At 42.0% G+C, this 26,009-nt stretch overlaps 2 protein-coding genes across 4 annotated transcripts; one reads left to right on the top strand and one right to left on the bottom strand.

Moving 5' to 3' along the window:
• Positions 1-696: 696 nt before the first annotated feature.
• On the bottom strand, positions 697-17,992 carry snx9b (sorting nexin 9b). Of its 2 annotated transcripts, XM_041958186.1 has the most exons (19): positions 17,698-17,992; positions 15,543-15,629; positions 13,525-13,599; positions 12,389-12,520; positions 11,647-11,724; positions 10,431-10,593; positions 7,672-7,810; positions 6,981-7,065; positions 6,693-6,818; positions 6,459-6,576; positions 6,217-6,347; positions 5,875-5,978; positions 5,661-5,764; positions 5,412-5,489; positions 5,166-5,242; positions 3,514-3,603; positions 2,529-2,643; positions 2,341-2,432; positions 697-2,179 (listed from the first exon to the last, which is right to left on the bottom strand). In XM_041958186.1, the coding sequence occupies exons 1-19, from the start codon at positions 17,707-17,709 to the stop codon at positions 2,132-2,134; spliced, it is 1,854 nt and encodes a 617-aa protein (XP_041814120.1). In that variant the 5' UTR covers positions 17,710-17,992; the 3' UTR covers positions 697-2,131. The 2 variants fall into 2 exon arrangements, with proteins under 2 accessions (XP_041814120.1, XP_041814119.1); XM_041958185.1 differs by lacking the exon at positions 11,647-11,724.
• On the top strand, positions 12,081-25,900 carry moxd1l (monooxygenase, DBH-like 1, like). Of its 2 annotated transcripts, XM_041958188.1 has the most exons (14): positions 12,081-12,117; positions 20,090-20,304; positions 20,455-20,601; positions 21,210-21,362; positions 21,616-21,699; positions 22,323-22,478; positions 22,570-22,672; positions 23,076-23,248; positions 23,357-23,445; positions 24,153-24,249; positions 24,378-24,437; positions 24,620-24,741; positions 24,832-24,928; positions 25,188-25,900. In XM_041958188.1, exons 1-14 carry the CDS (start codon positions 12,105-12,107, stop codon positions 25,344-25,346), a joined length of 1,668 nt encoding a protein of 555 aa, XP_041814122.1. In that variant the 5' UTR covers positions 12,081-12,104; the 3' UTR covers positions 25,347-25,900. The 2 variants fall into 2 exon arrangements, with proteins under 2 accessions (XP_041814122.1, XP_041814121.1); XM_041958187.1 differs by lacking the exon at positions 12,081-12,117 and having other exon boundaries at positions 20,047-20,304.
• The last annotated feature ends 109 nt before the right edge of the window (positions 25,901-26,009 follow it).

The raw sequence follows: 26,009 nt of genomic DNA on the forward strand, positions 1-26,009 counted from the left end.
AAATAGGAGATAGCACTTATCAGACTGTATGCTGTTTATCTGTGGCATCCAGTATGTGTTACTTGTATTCAAATGACTTCACGCTTGGGTTTTCACCGACCTTTAGCCTGTTGGTAGGTTTGTGTCAATATACCATAGCAGGCATGTGTTGAGCATGTGCTTGTGCATAAAAAAAGGCTGCAGGTTTGTACATTTCACCTTCAGCTCTTTAAGTATACAACCTGTAAATTATCACTGTTTTATTGGCAGGATTTTATGGGGGTAGTATGGGAGGATTATACTGCAAAGTGTTTTTTTTTTATAACTATAGAAAAGTGCTACCAGCTCCAATAAAGCCCTAGACACACTGGAACATATGCACTCAAAAACAAGTGACAAACATGGGACTGAACATGATGTCTGGTGTGTAGGATCTCCTTTCCTGACTTTCATGGCCTACACATCCAGCTGCACCTGATGGGGGCCAGAGCAGAATGTGGGGTAAAAGGGCTCTTTCACCTCCTCCACAAACACACTCTTTGACCCCTCGCGCAGGCTGCCGACTCATTCTCATTCCAGTCCATCTCTACGCAAGAATCGGCTAAAGCGAATAAGGGCTTTACTGTGAGTGAGTCAGAGAGTGCGTAGTGTGTCGTACGCCATGCAGAGAACAAGACAAGGTTCCTTTCAAACACACACAAAGAGATGAAGTCCTGATGAGTACAAATCATTGTTTAATAAATCAAACAGAATTTCTGCTCCTCTTTGAGTTACACTGTATTGCAAATACTTCTATACATAAAATAGTATCTCAATGACAAGAAGCACCTGATAGGTCTGATAGAATATATATGTATATATATACTTTTCATGTGTCAAGTGATAAGAAAACAAAGAGCGAACAAGATTAGAGACTGATTGAAAACTGTGTGGTGAAAAGCAAAATCAAAACTGCATACATTATATAATCCATGGCTCCATCCCGAACTCCTTGTATAGTACAGGTTCTTACATTTAACATTGCTGTTACACCTTCATATAAAACACCAAAATCTGGTCAAAAAAAAAAAAAGGGACAGATATTCTTCAGGAGAGTTGGGAGACAGAAATCATGTTTGGCACCGCCTGCGGGGAGGTGTGAATCACCAGCGCTTAAAATATCATTCATCCCGCATTTCGTCTTCTCTCCTGTAATGTAAACTGCAGTGTCATGATACGCAGGCCGGGGGCCAGCTTAGTCAACCATTTCTATTTTCCTCAAAGGGGTAAAGGCACGTGAGTGAGACAGGATGGAGGTGGAGCTTCCTGTGAGCCTTTGGGGAAGTACGGGATGAAAAGGGGGCTATGGACTGCCAGCAGTGGACATACAGAGGACACACTCTCTGCCTTTGCAAACTCTTCCAAGCCTTCATAAATGAACGCTCCACTGAAGATTTAGGACTCTCTCAAATGATAACGGGACTAATACGATTATTAAAATGGGCCTAATGTTGGCAGAGAAAAAGAAAGTAAAGCTCTGGTTTTGTTGTCAGTGCTGGATTCAAAAATCAACCCCCCCTATTGAAGGGGTGGGGGGTGGCTTTGGTTTTCGATGTCAGTACATCACTACATCACTGTGCAGCCTGCAGTACTGCAACATGCGTAAATCCTTTCGTAACACGGAAACACGGCAGAGTATTGCTTTAAAATAGGCAGATAAAATGTGAGCATGGGCATGTTTGCACCCAGAGCTGAAAAACTGCAGCACGTTAGAGAAACTGACTCATGCAGTGTCGCGATTCACAGCTACAGACTGCGGCTCTGCAATGCTAACTTCCTGTGTCACAAGCTGCGGACCTTGGACAGAGGAAAGGGCGTGTGTAAATAGTGTGCCTTGTTCTGCTATCATTGCTGGCCCTAAAGAAAAAAAACAAACACTGGTGTCAAAGCCTCTTCAGCTGCTGCACAGTAACTGCTCACAGCCGTCTGACAGCAGTGGACATGAGCTGGCACTGTTGGCATGAGCGGGAGGAAGGAAGAGATGAGGTAAGAGCGAGAGGCAGAGCGAAGAGAAGTTTAAATTAAAGGGAGGGAAAAGAATGCAGTGTAAGCAAGAATCTTTTGGTGGCTTAACTCTTCTTGTCTTGTAGTGCGAGACTGAAGGCCGTTGCTTTCACATTGTAGTGAACTGACTGTGTGCTTGTCTCAGTTTCTCAGCAATCTGTGGATGCAGAGGAAGACAAACTCGCATGAGTACAAAAGCAGAGGGCGGTCATGTGATGGTTTAGTGTCTAGGCCCTACGCGACTGCTCCCCAGGTAATAAGGCAACGAAAAGGACAGACTGCAATTTACTGTGAGATGCTTGATAAAAACGCCTTTACCGTCTCGTAAAACTTGACTTGCTCCTCCAAGTACAACTGCATGACCCTGTTGTAGTCATAGATGCGGTTGTTATGGAAGTGGTTCATCTCAGCTGTGGGAGACAAAGGAGGGGAAGGTTGAGCATGTGAAACAGATATCACATCACTATAACCTCCACCACTCGCATGCTTCTGAGTGAGCGTGTTACCTTGTAAAGAGTAAGACATGGTGCTGACTCGTTTAGCCATGTTGACTTTGTCCTGAGGGGTAATTTTACTGGTGGCCACCAGCTTGTCGGCCTCCTTCACCTTGTCTATGGCTGCCTGCCAGAATTAAACACAAACAATTATCAACACAACAGGCTTCAGTTACACTATATGAAGACAAGAAGCTAAATGAAAACAGCAGAAGCTGCACATGCTCACTATATTTAGTCTCTTCTGGACTCGCCTGCACCGGCAATGCATAAATCCTTTACGAAGTTTGTGTGTTAATTCCTTAATAAGGTCTTAGCAACTAGTGATTTACTAAACTGAGTTGGACAAATAAGACTTCAGGAATGTCTTCAGGAAACATCAGTAGTGTCAGCCAATCAAAAGCCATCATTGTAAACAGGAAGTCACTGTAGCATCATTAGCTGCGAAACAACATCCTAATATAACAGTTTTAGGGGCCAAAGGATTAAACTTATTTGTTGATGCTTTATTAAATGTAGGTGACTTGTTTTATTTATATATACATACATGAAGTAATGTATGTTTCACAGTTAGTAGTATTCAAGCAGTTTTGGGTGAGGGGGGCACGTCTGCATACGACAACCAATTACATAACAGATTTAGTAATATGAGGTTTATCGTGTTATTCTCATTTTATTGTAAATCTTCACAATTTACATTGTTATTAAATAGCATTTTATTCAAGTGCCAGAGCAAATATGTTCACTATGTCCCTTTACTTCTTTTGCTAGAAAAGGGGACTAAAGGGGGCACATATTAGCATTCTACTGCTAGCTTTGCAAATTGAGTTATAAGCTATGTGACAGTTACATCGGGCAGTTGACTTGGTGTAAATATTTATTAACTAATTTCTATGTAACAGCTGGTTTTTATTGGTGCGTAAATCTCCACTCCGTAAAAACTTTAGGCTAAGTTTGACATTCAGAAAAGCAACTTTTCGACTATTTACTGATGTACCTTATGGACCCCGATGGTGTCTGGGAAGCATCCAAGAAGACCCTTGTATTCATTGTTGGTCTCCATGAGGAAGTGGAGGTCTTTCCTGGGCTGTAAAAGGCGCAGAGACAGAGACAAAAAAAGATAACGCAAACTTGCAACAAAGTGAAATTCGAAACAGGAAATAACACATTGATTGGAAAGTCATAAGAAGAATACATGGAAACATGACATCACAGGAGTTACTTTTCAGTGTAATTTTAACACAGCAGCATTACTGAAACACAAAAAAAGGGAAATTCAAGTTAATAATAGAGAAGCTTCTCATTAACGGACCATAGATTCAGCTGAACGTTCAGCACAGCGAGACACTAAACAAAGAGTTTAGCTGGTACAGTAATCAAGGAGGCAATAACATTTAGCTGGTGCTGAATATCCACTAATCCTGCAGAACACCTGGCTATATATAATATTCAGCACCTTCAGTCTTCTCTAATCCTTGAATTTATCAATGGAAGGCTGTATGCAGCCTCCACAGGTTGATGCAGCAGATACTCTGTATTGTTTTAGACTCCTAAGGTGAACCCATGTGCAGGCATTGGCTTTCAGCATTACTACACCATTTACAGGCATCGCTACATTAAAGCCAACGATGCTACTGACAAAAAGTGTCTGGAGCAGCACAAGCTTACCAGACGAATCCTCCCTCTGGAAGCTGCCGGGACATCAAAAAAGGCCAAAATTTGATATTATTACACACCACACTGATCAGGGCGACACATTCAAATTGTAGGTCAAAGCAAGCTACAGGAAACACGAGAGGTAAGTTTATCTGCGGCTTCTTCCTCCACAGATACAGCCTTAGCGGGCAGGACGCCGGGTTAAAGGGCTCGTTAAAACACCACAACTGGGATGTAAACACTGACTGCAGGCAGGAAATGTTCACGGACATCATGAGATATTATGATTACTGTCACGGTGAACGCACAACAATGTGGTTGATAAACGGGTCTAAAAATAAAACATTTGAAAAAAAAAAAAGCATAGGCCTCAATGTTGTGCCATGTCCGTGAAACAAAACAAGTGCAGCATAACAGCTCTGCCAGGACCTTTGCTGCATTTTAAGGCAGTGATATTAGGGCGTGTGTCCACCAAAGCATTTCTTCCCAGCTGAAAACGTCAGGAACTCTTCTGAAAGCGCTCAGCTGGGAGCCAAGGCGCTTTGGTTGCTATGATACAGGATACCCAGGGAAGTAATGGTTAATTTCTGTGTTGCAAGTGCCTAATTACGCAGATAGTTGTAGGGTGAAGGGAAGGCTGAAGCATGCAGGGAGAGAGGATGGACCCGCTGGACTATGTGGGTTCATGACATTTTGTGGCGAGGAAACATCTCGGTGAGCGCCATCAATTGGTTCGAGAGCTGCAGCTGGATGGAGGCCGGTTCAAAGAGTACTTATGCATGAGCAGGACGCAGTTTGAAGTGTGAAGTATGATTGGACGGCTGGACAACAAGTGACGGGTGCAGCATTTTACCCGAAGTGGAACATTTTTCTCGGTCACCAGAAAAACCAGATGAAAATACGCAGTGCTCCTATTCCAAAAAATAAAAAAAAAACAGGTGTGAGGAAAAAAAACGGCCCCTTCCAGTATGTTACACCAGGTGTAGCACCTACCTGCTCTGCCACCATCTGAGCGATCTCCTCATACGTCTTGCCTGCTGCTGTCATGGCATCAGTCAGGGTTGACTCGCCTACAGCAGGAGAGGGGTTAAAACATGCCATCACCGTGTGCCACTTTGTTTCAAAACAGATCATCTACTTCAGCTACTACAATCATGATGACTACATGTGTTGATTCCAGCAATCTTTTGAGGTCACTCAAAATAACATTTGATGTCATATTTGTATTCATTGCTGCACCTTGATATCCGCTGCTGGTGAAGACGGAGGAGAGGTTCTGGAAGGCTTTGCCGATTCTCTGGTACTCTTTTGGCAAAGCTGTGGAGGAAACATGAAGCACACTGTGTGAATGAATATTTCTAGAGTTGACAAAATACTCAACATAATGAAGCATTCTTCGATGCAAACAGCAATTACGGCACAAAGTGAAGGTGCGGCCTGTGTGTGGTAAAACATCATTTAGCTTCAGTGTGCTCCGTGTGTACGTACGGCCTGTGCATCTCTTCCAGTGCTCTTGGCCCACTGTGAGGATTTCCTTCACCCCGTCATCCATGGCTTTGGTAAACCTGCTGAACTGCTCACATTTCTGCTCCCTGTCACACAGAAAACCACAAGCAGGTGAACAAACAGCGAGCCACGCGATTAATGGCTCTGCTTTTATGAGCCAGGCTCTTCCTCCTCCCAGTAGTTCCATTACACTCACACTTCCACAAAATCCAGGTCCGGAGCTTCAGGCTCTATTGTGGAGAAGATCATCACTCCCACTGTCTCGTCTTTCTCTGCTTTTCTCTTTCCCATCTTCCAGTCCTGCATCAATGAATCGCTCATTTTAATGAAGCAATAATAAAACTCCCCAACCAAAGTTTAGGAAGCACAAATCATCTTTACTATGTGCAGCTGCTGAAGAATAAATCTCATCTACTTTTCATTAAATGGTTGATTTTAGCAATATAAGCAGGACCTTTCTATCCTTTGGTGATACAATATTAAAAGCACACGTTATTCAAAAGCTCAGGGGAGAAGAGTTGGAGGAGGACTAGCTCACCTTCTCGTCCTTGTGGGTGAGGAAAATCTGGAACACTTCACTGCTGGAAATAATCGGGTGCCTGCACATCCTGGTCATCCAGCCCTGCAACCGCTCCATACGCATCTTAATAAACTCTTCCTCAAATCGCCCTGGAACAGATGACAGGACGCACAGAAGAGATTCACTTTTCATGCTGCTGTCAGCGATGTTTAATCTTTTTTAGGTCTCAACACCTGTTGGTCACAGAGTTGGGTGCTTACCTGTCACCTGCTTGTCTGGTAAAGAGGGGATGGGGATGGCTGACCCGAATTTGTCTAGCAGCCTCTCATACAGCCAATCAAAGTGCTTGTATCTGTGATTGACCGGTCGGTTTGTGTTCTGCAACCCAATAATATGGAGTTTTATCCAATTACATTAATAATTTATTTACACCAGGGCTTGTAAGTAACAATAATATGGATTTGTGAAATGTGAAATTGCTACTGAATACTTACGCTGGGTGTAATTTGGTACTCGATGTAGCTCTTGAGGCCGTACATCTTTGAGCCTTTCTTGGGATCTGCCACCACGCAGTCTAGCTGAGTTTCTGGATAAGACCACACTGGACCAACTTCTCCCATCTGAGCAATAAACAAATCTCCATCATATGACATACAAAGAGAGATTCACACTGGCAAAAAGAGGAAGGCATTTCAAACTGACCTGTACCAAAAAGTGCATCTATCTTATGATTTGTGTCTTGTGCTATGATACAACTTGTATTTAGTTTAGAGGTAACCTACATAAATTGGCAGCTTCTCTTTGCCCTTAGCGACCTGCTTGCATAGGAGGTAGAGCTCTGGACCAGACTTGGAGAACCCAGGAAACCTGTTCAACGAGAGAAGACTTAGAAGTGATCCTGATCGCTCTGTTTAACTCTGCCACCCTCAGAGCCAGAGGACTCTGTGATGTCAGAGGCAGCTTTCTGTGAACTTGTGTTTCATCGTTGTCATAATCATCAAAGGCTTTGTGTGGAATTTTGGACCTCTAGCGTTTCAGAGCTGGTTTTTTTTTATATGTGAGGTGATACACATTCTGCCAATCGAACACGGATCTACAAGTGGTGGTAATGCAGGGATGTGCCATCAAATGCAGGAAAGAGGAAGTAGAGTACACATAATGCAGGTTTCAAATTGGCAAAAAAAACAACTTTGCAAATATGCTATGAGGAAGTAAATGCATTCAACACATTTGTTTGAGGAGTACACAACACAACACAGTATTTATTGTGAGTAACTCCACGGGTGCATTTAATAATAGGTGACATGTGGTGCTTTTTTGGGTTTATGGCTTTTAACAGGAAGTGAATGTTACAGGTGATTCAAGCCAAAAGGGACTAAATACAGTATACAGTATTGCTTGGTCCAAACAAAGACAATTCACCATGATGTTGTCCATGAAATTCTGGGCGTGCACTGCCTCATTAAGTCTTACTTGTTGAGGGAGATTTTCATTGAAGATGCATGAACTCCTCCTCTCTGTATTGCTCCACTCTCTCCAGATTCCGACTCGGCGTAACCTCCAGTGGACTTCATGTCATCCCACTCATCATCCCACTCGTCATCCTCTGCTCCTGAGGGCAGATACGTGTACACGTGGTTGTGATTTAAATCACAGACACAGAAAGTCCTTGTTCTGTGATTCACTGATACAAATCCTGCTCTATTATATTAATAAAACACCAGTTGGGATGGATATTAAAAGGATTTGATAAAATCTGTTTATTTCGCCAATTCTTAATTGTGCCAATTAATGTCAATACTTGTTGTGCTGGACACAAAGACTACATGTTGCAGCACAAGTCAGACTTATATTATCTAAAGTGGATAATAATGGAGAAGCATTTTAATCTGACAGGTAACAGAAAGCAGAACTCAGTATAAACTGCCAGAAACACTACATTGCTGTGATTTAATGCCATGCACTAGCAACAAATGTGTTAAGCATATACAGAGATTTGCCACCCACGGTTGAAACAAATGAGCTGCAAAGAGCGCACTTGGTGTAAAATCATCGCTTGCTTCTGTAAGTACAGAAGAAAATGATTCTCTCAACGGCCGTGCACCCTCACATGAGGCTTGAAAGCACACAGATACAGTTTGTCGGCTGTAAAGCAAAAGGTCTGGAAGCGTTATTAAGACACTGTGGTGGTCTCTAAATTTGGCCTGAAGCTATTAATGAAAATACTTTCACACATACACAACAGGCAGGTTAGAATATCGTAAGTGTGCATCTGCCCTATAAAGCCACAATGCAATAACTGTATAGTTGGTCAGAAGTCAGCGAGGAGAATTTGATTTTCTGACATTTGTTTTTTTTTATAAAATATTACTGTCCTATAGAAGCACATTATGTCAGAGAACACAACATGTTAAGTTTGCAAAACCACAAAATGCATCGCTAAGTTGAAGCTAGCTGGTGAGGCAGCCACAGCTACAGAGACAAAACTCAAACTCATTATGAAGCTCATCATTAAACTCTACCAACAACAACAAAGTCTGTAAGATGTCAATATTGTACGTTGTATGTATCAGATGTACAATATAATCCTGTCACATTTCTCAATAAAGTGCAAATATAGTGTTAATATCAAGATACAAACTGAGAGCCTCACACACATGCTTTTAAGAAAGTAAATCACTTCCTAAAACTTTTTGCTGGAACCTGTCTTCATGAGTACTTATTGCCAGTCCACACACAAAATCAGGAAAAGCTTTCACCAGGCGATGCATGGGATACCTGTGTAATCAATAAGGTAGGGATACGGGTAGATGTCTTTGGCAAGAGAGAAAGAAAGGAAAAGTCTGTTAATTCCTCTCCTTGACATTTATTCCCCCAGTTCTCTTTCTACAATAACAAGTGGAGAATTTAAAAAACAGGTCAAGTAATTTGTCCTTCTGAGTCATGCGTGAGGCTAACTTTTCCACAGTCTGGCAAAAACAGATCATGACTTGATTGTCCTGTCCACATGCCTGACCATCTGTGTGGAGGGACTGGCCAGAGACTGAGCAGAAGCACATCACGGAGTCCAAGCCACTCCAAGTCTGTAAAGACTTAAGTGAAATAATATTCGCAAATAATAAATACTGGATCAAACTTCCCAAAGTTCCACATTAGAGGGTTTGCTATGTATTCTGAACTTATTTCTCTTCAAGTATCAGGTAGAAAGAGAGGAGACGATATTCTGTCCTGAGTATTTTATTTTCTTCCTCATATTGTTCTATGATGCAAACCCCATCTGGAACTCCAAGGAGGCTGATTTCAAGTATATTTTGCCAGGACCACTTGGCCAATATTTCACTCTGAGAAACACGGGTTGTGTAATCTTCCGGGGGAACATAAAAAGTTTGTTTCCATCAAGACATTGACAAAAGTTGCAGATAATCAAACTCTTGTCAAACATTCAGGATGTCTTCCAGACAGATCTTTCACCACACGTCTTAATGTGTTGCATCTAGATGTAGCAAACTCTATCACGAGAACCTGAAAACAAGCATCCCAACAGAAAGCGGATTTTGACATCAGGCTAACACCTTGTAAATGTACAATGCGATTCACAAGACACATAATCTAACTGTGTTGCAGTGTCGTGCTATATAATCTTGCCTAGTCAGATTATTACATTATACATACATTATTAGAATTACGCTCACGCTTCCAGAGGGCATCCAGAGGAAGTCTTTGCTTTCCAGAATGACCCCATTCACTGCAGCCATATCTTCTACCACGTCACCACACTTAACAGTTTAAACAGCAAACTATCTGCAGTTAGCTCAGCTGTTTAGCAACATAATGATGCCAAGAGCTAAAAACAGTGTGTGACCTTCACATGCCTGCAACCACATTAAGACATCATGGTGTACAGCCTCTGTAATCTGTTTTGAGCACTACATTTTTTGTATAATAACATGATGCTTCAGAAATCTCGGATTTAAATAAATTTAAAGGATCCTGTTAAACATTAAACTGCAAACAAATACAATAACCTGAAAGCAGAAGCACTCAGAGTGACATATACGCAGCGTCGACCTCATTTTCTAATTTAAATCGTCCTGAGGTTTTGAACAGCAGTTGTGAGTAGTGCAAGTACAACCACAAGCAGTAACACATGAGAATGGGAACTGATTTTACTGTACTGACACATTATGCTTCCAACATCAACCATGGCCGCTAACTGAAAAGCTCTTTCTTACCTGGGCCCTGGTAAGCCTGAGGGTGGCCCTGTGGTACAGAGCTCCAGGGGTCCGCAGCACTCTTCCCAGTCTGGGTGCCCTCTGGATTGGACGCCCAGTTATTGTTGGAGCCTCCCGAGGGGTCCGCGTTCCACACTGACCAGGGATCATTACCGTTACTAGCCTGGAAGAGACGGAGAGTGAAAATGTGAGGGACAAGAAGAGCAGAGGTAAGGAGCGTGGAGCGTAGAGAGAGAAGAGGCAGTCCAGTCTGTTTAATGAGAAGCTGACAGGCGGGTTAAAACAACATGCTTTTCCAAACACATGATGCAGACCTGGCCTCAAACAGGGAATCTGTTATGACAACTTGACTCTGAAAGTGTAGTTTACTCAACATAAAGTCACAACAAACATCAAAATATCAGAAAAAAGACACATGCTTACAATAATGAGTATCACTTACACATACACACACATTACCAGTCTTAAGTCTATACTATTTTTTTCTATTTTTTTTACAGTACTTACAAACTGAAAATGCAGCTACATGCCATGCTTGCAAGGCAGACATACTGTGTAGACTCCTATGGAAATTCGTGGGCATAGGCATGCAACAGAGTGTATGTGTGCCTCTTGTAAGCTGCTCTTAGCTTAATGCTAACCAGGGTCACTTAATACAACACATAATGCACAAAGACATACAGAAAGGTAATGTCAATGAACCAGTAGATTCACAAAAACTTGCTGCAAAGACATGAACACAGCAGTGCAACGAGCAACAGCGTCTTCCAGCACCTTCAAATACAACAACAGTCAGTAAAAAAAATGGCACTGAAGAACAATTTAAGATTATTTATGAGATTCTGATCATCAGCTGGAGGAAATATTTGTACTCTGATGATTCGTCAGTGTGATTAGTCAATTATGTGTGATATCCGAACATCTTTGTCTCCGATCTTTAAGCTTTTAAAGTGTCACTGTGGTGCTGATTCACAGAATCGAGATAAAGGATGTGGGAGTCGATTGGTGACGTGTGAGTGTGCACGTGTGCGCCGTAGCGCGAGGTGAACGGAGAGGGTGAGATCATGCTGTCTGCAGGCAGTAGGTGTAGGAGGGGGATTTGCCAAAGCAGACCAGTCAGAGAGGAAGGGGCTCGGGGCAGAGAATGGGTGAGGGTGGAGGGCTTGGTTTCATGCAACTGGCCTCATCCACCAATCCCCCCTAAAGTGGTGGTTACCTCATCAGGGGACGAAAGGTAGGGGGAAACTGGGGTGTCGGGGGTTTCCGGCTGGGGACTTAAGCCCCCAGCATCCACCTTGAGGGGAAAAGAAGGTGACATCATCACAAAGCGCCGGCAGTGAAGGTTTACACTCAGCAGGGGATGGGTTAAAGGTGATGCTGGATATGGTTGTGCTTCTGTGTGTGAGTGGGTGAAAAGAGAGAGCATGAGGGATGATGGCTGACACATTTCCTGCCTTGACTCAACCGCTCACTGTGCCCAAAATTCTACTGATCCAGCAGTACGCTCACATTCATGGAACTTCCTGCCTGCTAACGACAGAAGGTTTCACTGCACTTTATTTCCTCTTGACTCTTTTTGCTCGAGCTAAAGCCAGCGTCGGTTATAAATGACACGGCCACGGTGAATATCTTCCACAGCAGCTGCTCTCACTTCTGCATCTCTCTGGTTCACACATGCTGCACGGACGTCAGTAAGACTCCCTCACACCTCACTTCTGCTTTTGGCTTTTTCTTTAACATCACCGCGTTACACGTACTTTTGAGTGGTAGAACGGGAACGTGGCAGGGGCGCTGTGCCTGGCACTACTGTAGGTGCTTACACGTACTTCCCCAGCACTGGTCTGGGCTGCTGAAGTTATGGCTGCATATGTATTTACTACTCTAGCTAAAGGTCGGTAAACAGCCAAGAAACAGGCATCTGATGTGATAGACATACCTTCATTTGGTGAGTCCATTACCTGGTTTTGTGCAGGTGCTGACTGGGGAGCGTAGGCATCAAAGATGGACAAGTCTGAAGATGCAGCATTTCCTAAACTAGGTGTAGGTGCTGTGGTTCCTGCTCCTGGGAACGATGGAAACTGCTTACTGAGCTACAAATGAAAGGATAAAAGACCGAGGGAGAGACAGAAAACAGTCCCATTTGAAGAACACATCCAGATATTCCAGTGTGATTTAATGTCTTTTAAAGGTACATTCTTCTGTGGTAATGTGATCGTGTCTCTTTGCTATCCTCTGGCTTTGCAAACTGTGTTTTTAACATTTATCCAAAGTGTTGATAGCACTGGCGGTGACACTTAAATGTACACATTTAAATCTGCTTTAAAACAACACCCACATAGGTATTATTGCTATTTTTATAGCACCTTGTTTTTGCAGATCTCATCATTGCCAGTAGAGTGCACTAAAATTGAAAGTAGCTGCATGAGAAACAGGCAGTGTCCTGGTGTTTTTCATTAGATATTACATAAGCTACAAGTGCAATGGTCATCAGTGGGTTTTTATGATTTGGAGACTAAATCAAAACTGTCTGGGGGCAGCTGAAGGTAACTTAAGGTCAGACAAACACACAGAAGCAGATGGAGAATATCAACCTCTGTCTTGTACACAGAGTCGCTGGTTTTGTTAGATGTTGCAGCAGCTGTTGTTTAGAGCGAGGCTGAACTATTAAAATAGACTTCACAGACTTTTAATCAAACTTTCTGTCTCTCTTTCTGAATGTCTTCAGAGTGAATCATATCCTCATGATGAAGTCAGAGTTTCTGGATAAAACCGGACACACACACAAACACACACAGAGACAGAGACACACACACTCACACAAACACACACACACATACAAACACCCTCATCAGCAAAACCCCGAAGGAGGTGCATCCTGTTGTGATTTTAGTTTCGGGCAAGAAGCGACACAAGTCTGCAGTCACTGCTGAAACATTGTCTATAAAGACAAATATCTGGCTGATAGAGGCACTGAGAGGGTGAAAAGTAAAATATTTGGTTGTACTTTGATATAGACAGTGCATCTTGATCTCAAAGCCAATGGCCTGCAGGGTGGGAGATGTAATCGCCACCATACACTTGGTGACTGTCTTACCTCGATGTAGTCTTCTGGCACCAGTCCAACATCCCCTCTGGAGTTCTGTGCTTCAATCCAGCCGCCTCCAATATTCTGAGACCCAAAACAACATGTTAGCATAAATGTCCAGGACTGCAGAGAGAAGGTGTCTGCATCACATGCATGCTAAAGACCAGGCGACTGAGAAGAAAACACATTAAAAGGAAATCTGAGAGTGTGTTTAAATGCATTGCAGTAACCCAAATAAACCCACATTTACATGCAGCTGGTCAGTAATCAGATTTCTCCTCTTGTTTCTACAGTATTTTCAATTGATGCTGCAGGCTAAAATACTTCTGGATGATGGTGGATGGTATAAAGCAGACTGTGTTTTGTTACTGTGGGCAAAAGTCTATTAGTTATCCATGGAAACCCATTTAAATACACATAAAAAAAGCAATTCTAGGTCTTATGGCATGCCTTGATTAAAAGTATGTCCATTTAATTGCACTGAAACCATGCACTGCAATCAGCTCTTCCATCACACGAACAGCTAATTTTTCTGCATCCCATTAAATACAAAATCACTGAAATTACAACCCTCTGCAAGCCCAGTGCATTCTCCCATCACATGAGCGGCCCACACTACTGCCAACACTACTGCACTGTCTGTGCCAAAGGACTACAGGCTTTCAATCAAAACTTGATTATATTACCGGAGTGAATGTATTTCATACTTTTATGATATTTCAGTTAACCAGCAGACAGTAGCCGAAAGCAAAGCGCGCAGTTTATAACGTCTCCTGCTAGTTTGGGATAGCTAGCTGCTGCCATGTGGGCTGCAGCTTGATGAGCATGTTAACAGAGGAGTTTTAATCATCTATTTCTATTAATTCTTGTTAAATAGGTCAACTCACTTAACAAGAAGTTAATTCAATTGTTGATTTGTTGAATTTCTATTAGAAGGGTTTTCAATGATGCCTGCTTATGAAATGGTAAAAGGTTTGCTTCTATCTGCATATGACATAAACACAGGCTGAGAAAATAACCCCAAAAGTTCCATTTTATTCCTGTTATTTCCCATAGACGATTCCAACTGGAAAGTTTCTACCCTTAATATCCCTGTAGTTTTGCAACTCTAGGCAGCGTTACTGGAATTATGCTTCTCTTCATTAGATACTGAAATTGAGGAAACCCTTTAAATGTCATTTGAGAATTCAGGTTAGAGCGAAAGCTGACAACAACCACGTTACCCAAGTATCTGTAAACACACTGAAATCTCCCAGGACAAATTCCTCCACAGTTTATTTAGTGCAGAAAAAAAGATTCTGTTTTCCTTATACAGGAGGTCCTGATTGGCTTTAGACTGAGGTTGATTAGAAAACTATGTAGGTCAGCACACAGTGAGTGACCTTTGAACTGCTGGAGACTGGCTCTTATGACATCATGTTTGCTCCAAGTGTTTTTTTCCCCCCCCTTTTCATCCTTCCTTCCTCTCTGTGTGTTTCTGACACTTTTTTATGGACCTGAGATCATGTGAGTTTCACCTTTATAGGACTGTTAGTTTTCAATGACAATGTTACAGCAGAGTCAAACGAACAAATAAAGCTGTGGCTACCTCACAGAAAGCTATTACAGCTAACTAATGCTAGATGTTAGACAGAAAATAACACCACTTAAAAAAGTTATTTTTTAGAGAGGAAAATACATTCATAACATGGCTGAACAATAAATTAAAACATTATCAAAATCACAGGAGCTGCAATTTTTTTGGTAAAATTAAAATGTGTCACGACACACCATGATGAATGAAGCACTGTGGTGCTGCACAGGTTCCCCAGCCTACTAATCATATTCTCCAGACATAAGGAAACATGCTGGTTTGGTACTGACCAAAACAAAACCTACATTATCGTCATCATCTTTATTTTTTTTCAGTGAAAATGCAATGCAAAAAATCCTGTTCCCACTAAAATCTTGACTCTCATTGGAATCTGTCAAAATATCCCAATGTGATTTTTTTTTTTTTAGATAGAGGAGTGCTGGTAGAGGTTTACCTGATTGGTGATGGTGACCGTCTCGCCTTCTTTCACCGTCAGCTCGTTGTTTCCGGGCTCAGCAGTGAAGTCATATAAAACTTTTGCCTGAACATAATCAAGAACAAAAACACACAAGCCTTGCTGCATGTTCCATGGACACGTTCATGAAGACATACTTGCACACACGTGTTCATGTGCATGTACACACATATAGCGACACACACCATAGCAATTCAGTATTATAACTTGTGACGGTAAAACAGGTCAAACTAGTTCTTCTGGGTATATTATGCTGACTCTTAACCCGGCACCAGTATCATCCAAAAACAAGGCCAGAACCATCAGGTTACCTGGTTCAGTTTAATGCAGGAGCCAGCAGGTATTCTCACCCACATCGACAAATCTGCCCTTCCCCCTTAGCCCCGAAGGCGCGCACACACACATACACACAACATTGAGAGGCAACAGAGTGAAAACTATTCTATATATGACTCTGGCTTTCACAGTTCACTTCATGACTGGTTTTTATTTGACTATCCAAATCGACTCGTCAGTTCTTATCCAAAAGCAAAAAGTCAGCACATCACGTGTTATCAAAACAGCACTCGACTATCTAACTAACTTGTTCATTAACCAGCGAGACGGAATGCTTTTTTTTCTTCCCTGAGCAGGGATCTATTTTAGTTTTACCTCCCAGAAGGAAGCTGGGCGACGATTTTAAACAGGAACTCATGAATGTTTCTGGACACAGCCTGAGCTCTGCTGGCTCAGTTGTTATTTTTACGTAGTGAAAGCACTTTGTTTCGTGTTGTGAAGTCCACTTGGGCCAGGGATGATGTAGACCGTCCTCACTAGATGGTCTGATTTGCACAGGTGTTATTAAATTCAATGCCTCCCTCCAAAAGAAACGGTGTGTTACTGATTCTTATTTCACTAGAGTGTTTGACACTGGAGAGCTGTTTACGCATTCATCTGCAGGAGGGAGGGAGGTTTTTCTGCACTCACCTTAAATGTGACTTCAACACATGCACCAACGAGCAGGATTTTGTGACAGTAAAACTAGTTTGGAGGTCAATCATGGTCCAATACAGGGCTGCAACTAGAAATGATCTCTACTGTCGATTACTTTCTCGAACAATCGATTAGCTGAAAATGGTTAAAAAAGTGTTTGCCTAATTAAATGTCGTGTTTTGGCCATAACCCAAAGATATTCAATTAACTGTCAGAGGAGTGAAGAAACAAGAAAACATCCACATGTACGATCTTTTTTTAATTACTCAAACTGATTCATCGATTTTCAAAATAGTTGGCTCTCAAATTAACATTTGAAAACTAATCGATTAATCGCTGCAGTTTTAACCCAGTATGAAAACGTAAAACCTCCAGTCCACATACACTCAGGATGCAGTTTACAGTAAAGTACGTGAGGTCTTGCATGAAGCAGTGAAACTGCAAAACAATATTTGCATATTCATAGAGTCTGTATTTTTCAATGACTGAGGAGGAGTGGAAATGGAGACGGAAAAAATGGTATCAGGAGCAGAATATCTTTACATGTCAACAAGTCTGGAGGGGGATGTTTAATGTGCAAAAATATAGAACCACAAATACAAAATTGTAATTAAAATACGCCTGAGTGCCACCCACCTATTTCCTGTTACTATAATTGTAGTACTCATAGGCTGCTAACAGCATTAATAGTACAGTAACTCATATTATTGTACTAATTATACCTAAACTATCAGTGGGTCGCTCGTGCACACAGACTGTACTGCACGAGCGAGCCATACATACGCCAAACACTACATTTCCCAGCATTCCGCGGAGGTAGAATTGACCCGCACTGGAAAAGGTAGTAAAATGTCACAAGACACTTTCTTAATGAGACACATTTTCCATGTACAGCAAAAAGACTAGTGTGACATTTACTGCGTACGAATGCGTTGTAAGCGTCCATTACACGCTTCTGAAGCAGAGTATTAAATGTTTTCCACTCTTAAGATGGAGTTTATCGAGCGAAGCAAACGTTACTGAGGGAAACTGTGAACTCCGTCCGAGCTCCGACAACTCCATAACCCGCATTATTCGTAAAACAGCAGCTGTCAGTGGAAACTGCTGGAGGTTAAACTCCCAGGCTGGCGTTAAATCCGCCTAGAAAAGCCGTCTGACTTACCTTTACCGCCATTGTCGAAGCATTGATCAATCATTACAAAAACAGGCCCTGCGGTTTTCAGGATTTCCAATCCTCAGCTGGACATTTCCCCCCGCTGCTTTTCCACTAAAAGCGACGAAAACACGGTGATAACTCCTCCCGCTGTACAGCCGCCGAGACACACACTTTAACACATCACTTAAAAACTGTTTGCCACTTAAAAACTCCCAAGAACACACCGGAGGAAAAGAGGCGGTGGGAACAGACTAGTTCCAGTGCGGCTGTAAGTCAGGGGCGCGTACAGAGCTGCTGACAGCACGGAGGGAGTGACCTGCACCGCGGGGAGAAACCGGAAAGGTGGGCTCGGTCCGACACGGCCCTCCAAGACGCCACTAGTTATAGAGCAAAACTGCCTCGAACCAGAAACTGGCTCAATTAAAGTGAAATGTAAGCAACAAATAGGACGCAAATAATGTATTTTAAAAAATGGCAGACGTTGAAATCACAAAGTAAAACTCGACAATAATTATTATTCATCTTCATCATAATTTAATTCATAATTCAATAATTCATAAACCACAAACAGCTACAGCAATAAAACAGTTAAAATACAAAAGTAATTATTAAAGTAATAATAGCAGCAGTAAAATTGCTACTATGCCACATGAAATAATAGCTGTTATCCAAAAAAATCCTTTAAAAAAATATTGAAATCCTTATTTTAAGAAAAAAAAATCTTAAAATCCTAGTTTTCGGACAAAAAATTAAAAATCCTAGTTTTAAGAAAAAACATCTTAAAATCCTAATTTTAAGAAAAAAAAACTTTTTTTTAACTTTAATTAATCGTCCGAATTGTCTCTTTAAATGTCAGTAGAGCGTTTTCCAAAGTACATTAACTGTGTTCAGAGCGAGGTTCCGACTACATTTGGCTTATTTGGTTTTATTCTGATGCCAAACAACAGTTAAAATTCTGGTGTATTATTATAGTCTCAAGGCAGCTACTGTGGTGTGTTTAGTGACAACGTTTTTAACAACTGGCTGAAGGGAGTGACCCTGAGCTCATTTGTTATGCTGCAGTCGGCCTCTGCTGGGATCAATGTGCTATTACATCACAAGCAAGGGACTCACTCCCTGTCTTTGTGGTCAGGAATGGGTGCATGCCCCTGTGCACTGCAGCTGACATCTTTCTAATATATCCTGAAAATGTTAATTGTTTGCATTTGAGAAACTGAATGGAAGTTGCAGTTTAAACACTTGCAGCAGCTGAAGTGTTAGTTAAAGCTGAAGCGCTTGAAAGGAAGGGAGACTCAAAGCCGCTGAAAGTGCACTTGCCAAAAACATTATGCTGTGTTCCAGTTTGAGGCCCCACGGTGTTTGTAAGCACCGAAAGCGGTCGAAGTGCCAGCTGAGGTGTGAACACAAGGTGAAGCGCCGGAGGTAGAGCAAGTGAGCTGGGATGTAGCAAGAGACAGCAGTCAGTATTTGAACTGTCAACTGAAAAGTAAGAAATTAGTTGAAGTGTTGGTGCGTGGAGGCTGAAAGCAGTTGCAAGTTGATGTACCAGATATAAATAAGTGTGTGTACTGTAAATAATAATGATAATAATAAAAAACACATAGTCAAGAGTATATTAGAGCATGTGAGTGTGTTGCTGAAGGTGATGTAGAATTACAGAAATTCAGCTTTCCTTTTAGTGCTGAGGGTCTGAGCACAAAACTCATTCACATTCCTATCAAATTGTTTTGGCCGTGTTTGAAATATGAGAAGGTGACAAAGAGAGAGAGGTATTTCATTTTGGCCGAAGTCAATATATCGACAAGCTTGACTCGGGCCAGAATGAGAGGCACACCTTTCATTCCTGCTCCCTCTTCGTCACCTCCTCATATATCAAACACCTGAGGCCGGCAGTGGTCTTGCAGGAACCGGTGGAACAGGTTGATCTCAGCGAGAGACTGGCTGAGAGGGGATGCAGTTTATTATCCGCAGCCCACCTGACCACAGCTCGCTGAGAGAGACAGAAAGAGAGCATGAATGTGTGATAATACTTGACTGGCAGGCTGGAGGTTTCCTCTGCTCTTGCATCAAAGACAGTGAAATTGCAGATTAAACCCTGAGATTAAGCTTTTGAAGAAATCCTTGAATTTAAAAATGGAGTTTAGCGCAAAAATATGAATCTGACTGAGGCCACAGCTCGGTGATAAACAGTATCTGCTGCTCGACAAGGGCAAATGCTACATGACTGAGCACTTTTTGCCTGTATCACCCGAGTTCACCTAGCAACGCAGGTGTGTCGGAGGAGGGTGGGAGGGTATTTGGCTACTCCACAGAGACTGAGCTCAGTTTGAACTTCTCCACCTTCACAGAGGCATCATGCGCTCTCTGATTCCTTTCCTCTACCTGCTCCTCATCGCAGGGGCATCAGACCACACCATGCCCTTCATGGAGTACCTGGACCAGAACCATTTGGTCTGCCTAAAGTGGGGCTTTGATAACCTGGAAGGGAACATTACATTCAAGCTGATAGTCAACACAACAGGTTGGGTGGGCTTTGGCTTCAGTCCGAACGGAGGCATGGCGGGGTCAGATATCGTCATGGGGGGACTTGGAACTGGTGGAACCTACTTCGCAGTAAGTCATCAGCAGATATTAACAACTACACGTGCAGCAGTTTGTTTAATGTTACCTACACACTTGGAATGTTTTAGATATTACAGGAAAAATGACTTGCGCTGAATTATTTTATGTTTGACAGCAAACATACGTCTTATTGTCCATTAGGACTATCATGCCACAGGGAACTCCATGCCTTTGATGGACCAGCAGCAGAGCTACACTCTCCTATCTCTGAACGAAAGTGACGGTCAAACCATCATTACCTTTCAGAGGACCATCCAGTCGTGCGACGACCAGGACGTCCACATCACGGTAACACATTCTGAGATTATCATCAACTTCATTTCAAGTAAAGAGAAGTTTAAAAAAGAAGAAGAAACAAGTATTCGGCGATACATCCAGTCTTTTATTTCATGCTAAATCAAGATGAGTAAATTATGAAACTGGAAAGTTCTTCATACATAATGTCAGAAAAATCTGTCAAAAAACAGTATCAAACCAATGAACCGTGTTCTGTAAGAATGGAGGAACACCACCCCATCTTGGAGGCTGCTGTTGCCATGGTAACATTAACACACCTGTAGAACAGTATCGTTCATCAACTCATTATACCTAACAAAACTCTGTTTGTTGTTTCACACCATGGAGCTCGTTATTTGCGATTCTACAGTCTTTTGTATTGCTGATCTGATTCTCCATGCAAAGCTCAAGTTTCCTGCTTGTATCCACGTAAACTCTGTTTTATGGATTCTTTTGTTAGGGTCCTTTAGCTTGAATTCAATTGTTTTTCAGATGGGAAGACGATGGCAGCAACAGAAGGAGGCGCACAAGATTTGTGTTTTGCCTCGAACACCTGAAATGCTATACGTTTCTGCAAATTAAACGTGGCTGTTAAACATGTGTTGCCATCTCTTCTACAGGCTCAGCCCATTAAACTGATCTATGCCTACGGACCAACAGATGACATCGCTTACCATCAGGCCCGTAGAGGCACCAAGGAAGTCAACTTGCTGAACTACATGACCAGGACGACCTTAACCAGCGTCAGCTATCTCAGTGCCACGGTGGACAGTGTAAGAATAACTCATAACATTTATGACAATGATGGACAGCACGTGTTTGTGGAAACTGGGGGAAAATTAGTAGATTGTTTTGAATTTTTTTCACCTTGTTGCCCACCTGTTTAATTAGGTATAGCATCTAACAAGAGCTGGAATACATCAGTTTTTACTTTTTTTAAATTGTTTTCAATATACAGTTTGGACGAATGGATGGAGTTTAAAAATCAATGTAATACTGACACCTTTTTTTTTTTTTTTTTTACAGATCACTGTTCCTTCCAGTCAAACCTACTACCACTGTAAGGTCATGAAGTTTCCAACCTTAAATACAAAACATCACATATATCTGGTAATCACCCTTTCTTCTAGTATTTTCTTCACAGTCTGTTATGTTTGTTAGTAGTTGTGGCTTAAAACAGTGTGTCGCATTGGGTGTGCTGCTCCTTCGTGTGGCTCTATGTGCTGAAATGGTGTTTGTTACTGTCCTGATGTATTACTGTTTCCTCTTGCTCTACATGGCTTGTGTTCTGCCTTGAGAATTCCTGTTTTGTCGTCGTTGCCGTGTTTACGGCATCTTATTATCTTCGTTGAGTACATTTTATCATTTCATAGGCTTCAAAACATCTCTGCAAATTAGCCAGCTGGCTAACACTGGCACAGTTACAGAATGTGGATTATGTCCTTTTAAATAAATAACAGCAAAGAAATAAAAACCCTTTCTGTCTTTCACTCTTCAGTCGCCTTTAACCAAAAGCAGCAAGTTAACGCTACTCCTTCCATGAGATGTTTGATTTACACACCATAATACTTTCCTGTTTTGAGTGGATTAGAGTTTCAACAAGTCTGATGAAAGTAGTTAGTCCCACACCTAAAAAGTGAATGGGCATGAGTGTCATGATTTTCATGTTGAGTTCTACCTTCATTTGTCATTCTTCGAACCCTCTGTACCAACTCTCTTCTCACTTTCCTCAGGTTGAACCAGTGATTGAGCACCACGACATGGTCCATCACATGCTGCTGTACCGCTGCCCCTCCTTTGTGACGGAGCCGTACGACAAGCCGTGCTACAGGGGCGACATAGGGGACGCCTGCTTCAGGGTGGTGGCTGCGTGGGGAGTGGGAGGAGGGGTGAGGGAGAAAGCGTCCACCTCTGTTGATTCGCTGTATGTCAGTGTTGTGCTTGTGCACGTTGACCCAGAGTTCATGTCTTAAATCTCAGGTGTTTGAGTTGCCAGAAAATGCGGGTATTCCTGTTGGAGGTGAGGACAGTGATACCCTCTATAGGCTGGAAATCCACTACAACAATCCCAACAGGGAAACAGGTAAATAGAAGCAAATAAAACATAAAGTGATAACTTGCTGATGCTTTCTGACATACACTCAACTGAAAACAGTATAAAGACAAAATACTTAATGTTTTAACACATCAGCTTCACTGATTTTTGTAAATACATGTTTACTATGAATTCCATGCCAACAACACGTTTCAAACAAGTTGGGACAGGAGCAATAAAAGACTGGGAAAGTTGTGGAACTCTCCATAAACACCTGTTTGGAATATTCCACAGGTAAACAGGTGGATTGGTAACAGGTAAGAGTACCATGACTGGGTATGAAAGGGCTGCTCTCTGTGTAATAACACACAGTATACACTTGTTCTAATACTGTGTTACTTACTGTGTGAACAAAGTACTGGAATATATTCATCTGTCTCTCTCTGTGCAGGTAGAACAGACAGCTCAGGACTGAGACTGTACTATACAGCTCAACTCCGGCAGCATGATGTGGGCATCCTGCCCACAGGTCTGCTGCACTTTGACAAAATGCAGTACAACATCCCCCCAAAAGCCCCTCGGTTCCACACCTATGGAGTGTGTAATACCACTATCATTTCTCAGGTCTGTAGTGGTTCTGCAGCAGTGCTTGTCACAGAAAAGTTAAGAGGTATTTATTTTTTTATTTATTTCATGACCACGTTCCTGATTGTCTTCGCTTTCCACCCCTAGTTTGTGAATCCTTTGCCTGACTTACAAGTATTCGCTGTGCTGTTGCATACTCACCTGGCTGGGAGGAAGGTCAGAGTTGGCCACTACAGGTAAGAAAAAGAGATCGGGGGTTTGCTTTCTGTCGGTCAATGTAAGATGAAGAATTCAAAAATGAGACTTCTAGAATTTGACCTTTGATTTAAAAACACAGTAACAAATTGCTGATAACTTTAAAATATTAAATCGTGAGTTGAGGGTTGTTGGGAGGCTTCTTCAGTTCTTACTGACTGTTGGGGATTCTCAGATACTTAACCTCCGCAGGGCCCTGATCAAGATCTTTGACGCCACTTGGGTCGCTTGTGGTCCTGGGTGTGTAACAGCTGTCATTAGAGTTGTTAAAGTCACCTGAGGTCAAGTGTGAATGACATACAGTATGTTAGCGCTATCACATGAGGCCAAGTATGAATAGTTAAATCTCCTGAGAAGGGATGAAAGGACAGCGTTGCAGGTGGGGCATAAGTGCTGTGGTAGACCTCCTCTGTTGAGAGATGGTTTCTCTATTTATCCATGTATAGCCTCATTCACCCCTTTTTCAAACAATCTGGCCTGCCTTTCCAAAAATAAGTATGCTGTTGTCCTTGAATGAGTGTCCCCTATCTGTCAGGGGTAGGCAATTTGCTGAGTCGGCGTTGGCCCTCCCTTGCTGAGCCATGTATTTCTTAATGCTCGTTTAGTTTCTGCGCCCTGGACTCCATGCACCAGACTGCATTTCTTGCGTTTGGGTGCACAGCTTATTTCATACACCTTCTGTCTGTAGAAGTGGAAAGCAGATCGACTTCTTGGGCTTGGATGAAAACTACGACTTTGAGATACAGCAGATCATTAATTTGGGAAACATCAAGACCATCCAGCAGGTACATCTGCACTGCCTCCATGCCCTTATATGATGCCCATATGTTACGAGGTTTGGGCTGTTAAAAACTACATAATATTAACAGTGCTCTATAATTTGGGTTGCCACATTACTTGTCTCCCATGACAGGGTGATGAGATTGCAGTGGAGTGCACCTACAATACTACCAATCGCGTTGGCGTCACTAAGGTGGGCAAATGCTGTGTGATCTAATGTCATTACACGTGTAATGTGCTTTAAATCAAATCAGTGGTCTCCAAGAAAAAACTAAGAAACACAAGTAACCTGTATCATTCAGTGCGCTCCAGCTGAGAAGACTTGAGAATGTCATGTCTTTAACGCCTGCCATGTTTCTTGTTTTCCCCCTTCAGATGGGGTTAGCGACCACTGATGAGATGTGCCTGGCATTCCTCCTCTATTACCCTGCAATCGAGATCTCCTTATGTATTAGCCACCCAAATACAACACACCCACTGATGAGCAGAAGCTACCGGTAAGAGCGGATGCAATCCTTCATAGATTACTGTTATTATAACTGTTTTTCATCCAGATGCTCTCATGAAGTAGCTCTGATTACTGACAGGACGTCTGTGGTGACCATCCCTTCAGACCTGGAAATTGCTGAGTATGAGGGTTTGCTGAAGGCCGTTCCACAAATCCAAATGGCAGTTAATGACCAAGTAAGTAATGGTCTGAATTGTTTGTTGATGCCTTTGCTTTTCCACCTTCAATGTAATAAAGGAATTTTACAAATAAAATAAATCCACCAAATTCCTCAAACAGCCGCAAAGTCTTTAATTGTCTTCCTATACAGTGTGTAGCATTTAAGTTGAAATCACTGAAAACAAAGCAGACTTTTCATTGTTTGATGTTTGGTTTTGGCAGTATCATAAAAAAAAACAGCTATGTCTACATCATGCCATCTTTTCCTTTTCACAGAGCCAGCTCTCATCTTACAAAAACGGCTTTGTCAGGGAGATGATGAAGACACCGACGGTCACTTGTCAAAATAACAAAGCATCAAGTAGACTTGGCACCTCCTGGATTGTGAACCCTGCAAGATTCACACTTTTGCTACTGTGGATTGCAAAAATGTGACGTGGTTGTATTTGCAACAGATCCAAGCCATTGCAATCTTGATAAAGGCAGGCACAGTTGATAAAATCTCAGTTGTATCCAACATTCAACTTTACAGGACAGGGTGTGCAATGTTTTCTATGTATTGTTTTCTCTATTCATAGCATATCTTTTGCCTTTGCTATTAATTGTTAATCACAGATTGGAAATCATATTATTTGGCAACTGTCATTATTATCACATTAAGATTTATTAAGATTTATACTGCTGTCTTACTTTATACTCTGCTTCATAAAAAGCACAAAATGCTTGGTCATAAGTGCCTAGAGACAAATCAGTGAACAGCACACTCTGTTCAGTTTTAAGGTAGTTTGATTTCAGCATACATAATCAAATGTATACCTTAATTATACCTTAATACACACAGCACTGTACCATGAACATGAAGTAGCTAGATAGAAATTCAGATATCAGTCACTTTATATTTACATATTTGTTACAAAATTACATAGACTGTGATAGGGGATTTTATCAATAATGCCCAATATGTTTCTCATTCACTCTGTGCATATGCCATGGTGATGCACGTAATAAACAGCACTAACATATAGCACTCATCTCTGTTGTATTTTGTTAATTACATGGACTAAGAAGAACTGGTGTCATCAATCTCAATCGATGTGG

This window comes from Chelmon rostratus, chromosome 18, assembly GCF_017976325.1.
Source record: "Chelmon rostratus isolate fCheRos1 chromosome 18, fCheRos1.pri, whole genome shotgun sequence".
NCBI classification, from domain to species: domain Eukaryota; kingdom Metazoa; phylum Chordata; class Actinopteri; order Chaetodontiformes; family Chaetodontidae; genus Chelmon; species Chelmon rostratus.

Coding starts and splice junctions, on each gene's coding strand:
- snx9b (XM_041958186.1), bottom strand. Junction 6,348..6,458: donor ACCAGACAAGCAGGTGACAG/GTAAGCACCCAA, acceptor CATCTGTTCCAG/GGCGATTTGAGGAAGAGTTT. Junction 5,979..6,216: donor TCACCCACAAGGACGAGAAG/GTGAGCTAGTCC, acceptor TCATTGATGCAG/GACTGGAAGATGGGAAAGAG.
- moxd1l (XM_041958187.1), top strand. CDS start 20,047: ATGCGCTCTCTGATTCCTTTCCTCTACCTGCTCCTCATCGCAGGGGCA. Junction 23,249..23,356: donor ATACCACTATCATTTCTCAG/GTCTGTAGTGGT, acceptor TTCCACCCCTAG/TTTGTGAATCCTTTGCCTGA. Junction 24,438..24,619: donor ATCGCGTTGGCGTCACTAAG/GTGGGCAAATGC, acceptor TTCCCCCTTCAG/ATGGGGTTAGCGACCACTGA.